Source organism: Haplochromis burtoni, unplaced genomic scaffold (assembly GCF_018398535.1).
Source record: "Haplochromis burtoni strain Fernald_Lab_line unplaced genomic scaffold, NCSU_Asbu1 Contig_2869, whole genome shotgun sequence".
Lineage (NCBI taxonomy): Eukaryota > Metazoa > Chordata > Actinopteri > Cichliformes > Cichlidae > Haplochromis > Haplochromis burtoni.
In genome coordinates this window covers 4059-9420 of record NW_024585230.1, presented here as the reverse complement: position 1 = coordinate 9420, position 5362 = coordinate 4059, and the positions used below count along the sequence as shown (strand labels likewise).

At 39.7% G+C, this 5362-nt stretch overlaps 1 protein-coding gene across 1 annotated transcript; it reads left to right on the top strand.

The window, feature by feature from the left end:
- Nucleotides 1-8: 8 nt before the first annotated feature.
- On the top strand, nt 9-4813 carry LOC102314166 (GTPase IMAP family member 8-like). Its single transcript, XM_005953064.3, has 3 exons — nt 9-456; nt 773-817; nt 1913-4813. The coding sequence occupies exons 1-3, from the start codon at nt 129-131 to the stop codon at nt 3937-3939; spliced, it is 2400 nt and encodes a 799-aa protein (XP_005953126.3). The 5' UTR covers nt 9-128; the 3' UTR covers nt 3940-4813.
- The last annotated feature ends 549 nt before the right edge of the window (nt 4814-5362 follow it).

Genomic DNA, 5362 nt, shown 5'->3' with positions numbered 1-5362 from the left:
TGATGTCTTCCAACATCTCTGAACAAAAACTAAGAGAACATGTAGAAACCTGTGTGAGGCTCTCTGATCCTGGACCTCATGTGTTCCTGCTGGTTCTGCAGCCTGAAGACTTCACTGAGAACCACAGAATGAGACTCTGCAGAGTCCTCCAGCTGTTCAGTGATCAGTCATTTGAGCATTCACTAATTCTGATGTTAACACCCAAAGGAGAAGAGAATTCAGATTACATGGAAAGTTATGAGAACCATCCACCCTTAAAGGACATGATGGAAAAATGTGCAGGCAGGTTTCTGTGGCAGAAGAACCTCGAGCGCTCGCAGCTGTTAACACGCATGTTTCAAATAGTCAAAGAGAACAATGGAGAGTATGTGAGCTGTGATCTATATGTGGATGCTTCACCGAATGTTCACTGGAGTCTAAAAAACACTCAAACACGAACTGTTGTGTCGGATCCTGGTAAGTGGGACGTGTGAAATAAATATAAACATTACTGCTGTCAGCGTTAATCTCACTAAAATGACGTTAACGCCATAACTGCATTAATGCGGCAAATCTCCGTTAGCGAGTTAACGCCCGCTGCGAGGGCTGCACAGTGTTAATGCGTTAGCACGGTTAGCTTGTTAACGCGTTAGCCGCGCAAATGTGGTTATGCCATTAACGTCATTTTAACAAGATTAACGCTGACAGCACTAATAAATAAACATCATTATGTTTGATTATTGGATGACATTAATTTATTGGTTGATTGATTTGTGTCTGTGTGTCATCTTAGGACGGAGCTCTAACACTGAAGGTAAAAGGAAACTTTTGCCCAGAGGTATGTGAGAACTTCAAGATTTATTTATTGTCATTTTGTTGCTAGATCATAACAAAAATTACAGTGGTGCTGTCAAAAATATATAAAATACAAAAATTATAAATAAATAAATGAAATTTTTATTAGAAAGATATAAAAAATAGATGCAGAAATCTTTAGCAGTCTGCAGGGGAGCAGAGGGAAGGGCAGGTGGATGGCTTTCACAGCTCTTGGGAGAAAGCTTTCCTCAGCTGGGTGGTGTTTATGTATCTGTACCGTTTCCTAGACAACAGCACGATGAACAGTTCGTGTCTCGGGTGAGTGAGGTCAGCAGCTGTACGACTGGCCTTCCTTTGCAGTCTGCCAGAGTTAGTAATTATACTGAATTCAGAATCAGAATCAGAATACTTTATTAATCCCGAAGGAAATCAGGGTTACAGCAGGCAGCACGCTAATGGCGCATGCACACTTACAAAGGAACCCTCTGACCAAACTTACACAAACAACACATTGGGAAGACATGTCAGCGAGGTAGGCTGATAGGAAAAAACAACGAAAATACATAACATGAGGTGAGAGGAGGAGAAAAAAAATCCACTCTCTTCAGTTTCCTGAGGAAGAAGGTTCTTTGTTGGGCCTTCGTCATCAGAACGAAGGTGTTCAGTGACCAAGTCAAATCCAAGGTGATGTGGAGGCCCGGGAATTTGATGCAATCCACACACTCCACCCACCTCACACAGATCCAGTTGACGGGTGTTGGACCTCTAAAGCTTTTGTTTTTGTCAGCTCAGAGCAACGTTTTGCAGTATTTGGGTAATTTTTAAACATTTGTTTGCTGCTATTGTGTTTTTATTAGTGCAGTCAGAGTTTAGGAAAATCCCTTTTGACTGATGACAGAAAACTATGAATGTGAGAAGTGAAATGGCAAAAAGCAGAAGTGAAAAACATTTGGTTTGGTTTCTCTGCTGTTAAATCCGTTATACAAAAGTACATCATAGTTTTATCAAGTTTCTGGGATGAGACTCACTGGATTTGAAATCTTTCTGAAGCCACCTGACAATTCTCCAAAAAATGTTTTCCCAATATCAATCAAACAATATTCACATTTTCTTACAGCCTCTGCTCTCAGGATTGTGCTGTTGGGAGAAAAAGAGGATTCAAAGAGGACACTGAGCAGCTTCATCACAGGAAAAGTTCAGAAACCTCCACGAGCTGATCACTGTGTGGCCATCTCTGGAGAGTGGGAGGGAAACAGTTTAACAGTCATTCAAACTCCAAACATCTTCAGTCTGTCTGAGGAGACTGTGAGAGAGGAGATGAAGACCTGTGTGAGTCTTTGTCCTCCTGGACCAAATGTTCTGCTGCTGATAGTGGAGCCTTCAGTCACTGAGGAGAAGAAACGAAGGCTGAACTTCATCCTGGGTTTGTTTGGTGAAGATGCCTTTAAACACTCAATGCTCATCACTGCACAGGAGGGGGTGGAGGCAAACTTCACTGTAAATCAGCTGCTTAAGAAGTGTGAAGGAAAACACTATAGTATGTATAAAAATGACCTCAAACTGTTAATGAATAAGATTGAGACTATCATGCATGAAAATAGAAGGAATTTCCTCAGATTAACTGAAAAGACCACAGAACCAAAGTCTGAACCGATCAAACCGTCTCTGAACCTGGTTCTGTTTGGGAGGAGAGGAGCAGGGAAGACGTCAGCAGCCAAGGCCATTTTAGGTCAGACTGAGCTTCATTCAGCCTCCAACTCATCAGAGTGTGTTAAACATCAGGGAGAGGTGTGTGGACGTTGGGTTTCCCTGGTGGAGCTGCCTGCCTTGTATGGAAAACCTCAGGAGGCAGTGATGGAGGAATCACTCAGGTGTATCTCCCTCTGTGATCCTGAGGGTGTCCATGCCTTCATCCTGGTCCTACCTGTGGCTCACCTCACTGATGAAGACAAGGGAGAGTTAGAGACCATCCAGGACACATTCAGCTCTCGAGTCAATAACTTCACCATGATTCTGTTCCCTGTGGACTCAGATCCTACAGATCCAGCTGTTGTCTTTGTAAGACAAGACAAGGACATCCAGATGCTCTGTGAGAGATTTCAAGGAAGAGCTGTCATTCTCACTAAGGACAAACAAGAGATCTCAGAGGTGTTAAATGTTGTGGATAAGATTAGCGCTTTGGGATCTAAAAGCTTTAAAAAGGAATTTTTACAGGTACAGAGTATACGAAACAAACTCAAGCAAATGAGAATAAGCATAGTACCAATAGAAAAATGGCAGAGCAGAGAGACAATCAGGATGGTGCTCATTGGAAAGACTGGCTGTGGGAAGAGTGCAACTGGAAACACCATTTTAGGCAAAGAACATTTTGAATCGAAGGCCAGCGGTGAGTCAGTAACAACATCTTGTCAGAGAGCAGAAGGAAAGGTTGATGGACAGCCTGTTGTTGTGATCGACACCCCCGGATTGTTTGACACAACTCTGTTCTATAATGACACTGAAAAGGAGCTTCTGAAGTGTATCGACATGTTGTCTCCTGGACCTCACGTGTTCTTATTGGTGCTTCAAATCGGCCGTTTTACACAGGAGGAAATAGACACTGTGAAGCTGATCAAGAAGATCTTTGGTCAGGATTCAGTTGATTTTATCTTTGTTGTGTTTACCAGAGGTGATGACCTGAACAATCAATCAGCTCAAAGCTTCATTGAAAAAAGCTCTCGTGGATTTCTAAAAAAACTAGTTGATGAATGTGGAGGGAGATACCATGTCCTCAACAACAAAGATCAGAAAAACCGCCTTCAAGTCACTGAGCTGATGACCAAAATTCAAACAATGGTCCATAAAAATGGTGACAACTACTACAAGACATGGGCACCAATGAAGAATCAATTGAAGATCATTTTGAATGAGATGGAAGAATTACAAGAGGCAAAGGAGGCTCTTATAAGAAAACATGAGAGGGAAATGTTAGAGCTGAGAAAATTAATGGAAGCACAAAAAAGTCAAATTAAAGATTTAAAAGACAACAAAAATTATTCTCAAGAAATAGAGAAGAAAATGAAGACGCTCAGCGAGGACATAGAGAAGCTGAAGAACGAACAAAAAGAAAGAAAGAAAAGGAGAACAAAGTGTCACTTCTTATAATAGTGTCCGTCCTGGTTTAAGGATCTTCCAAACTCAAGACACTGTGGCACAGCTGAAGTGTTACTGCTGGCAAGGTGGACCGAGAACGGCGCTGAAAGGTCCTCATCAAGAGGACGATTGTGCCTGGTTCTGGGAACATAAATTGAATAATGATTTGTCCTAAACAAAAATTTTAAAAAGCTTCAGGGGCCCAGGTGAGATCCAATCAAACGACTTTATATGTATCTGTAAATGTGGAACTAAACTGTGGGGGAGAAAGAAAAACAGGAAAGGGCTCCGGCTACTGGACTTGGATTTAAACAGTCTTTAGTTTGGGAGATTTGGGAATTCATGATATTTTGAAAGTTTGGTTAAATATATTAGATTAAAAATATATATACATTTCTGTTGTTTGGTTTCATTAAGTGCTTATTTATATTTTCATTTTGCTTGCATCCTTTGTGCTGGTTTGAGGGATTTGCAGAAAGAAACAAGGACTGAGGCAAACTGACAAACTCTGAAATGTCAGCAGAGATTTGCCTCACTGGCCAAAATTAAAACAGCAGAAATACAACAACACACCACATATGACACTGAACATAATTAATATTATTAGAGTTTAGAATATGACTTTATATAAAATAAATATATATATATAAATAAAAAGAAATAGCTAATCAAAGTTCTTCAGGGAAATCTTTATAATCTTTTATCTGCTTTGTTCTGTGCACCAAGAGGATCAAGTCCTACTTTATTGTTTCTTACTGTAATTCTCATGTGCACCTGCACCACACTGTAATTATGTTCCTCTGATGTTTTAATGGTTTAATAATAACCTCACAAAGTGAAGTTTGGACAGTGGTTTTATTTAGTTATTGGGGAGATTTCTTGAAAAGTAACTATTGCATTACTTTAAAACAATGTTTAACCCTCTGGGCTCCAGGGTATAATTGGCCATTTTAACTACTTTGATGTTTCCTCTTAATCTCACTTTTAAAAACTATTTCCTTTGCCTTGTTTGGTCTCATCCTTTTCAGCACAACCTCACGTGTCTGAATTTACAGTCATGTTTTCATTTTGACAAACTGTATTAACACAATTGATCTAAAATCAGACAAAAACATTAAATCAGAGTAGAAAAAGTTATATTTTTACTGTAATAACCACAAACATGTTTATTGAATCATATTTCATAACTTTAAATGCAAATATAAATTGTCAGTTTTAAAATCATATGCTCAAGTTTCGCAAACAACAAAGTTATTTGCAGCCATTTACCTTTTTACCCTTTTTTAAAATAACCATTTCAAACTATTTACAGAACAATCAGCTGTTCTTCAATAAGATGCCACAAATTATTTGTGCCACTGCAAATATTTCTGTCCACTATAAAGGAAACATCACAGCCTGATACCTGCAGGTCTGACAGCAGCAGGTGTGTCAC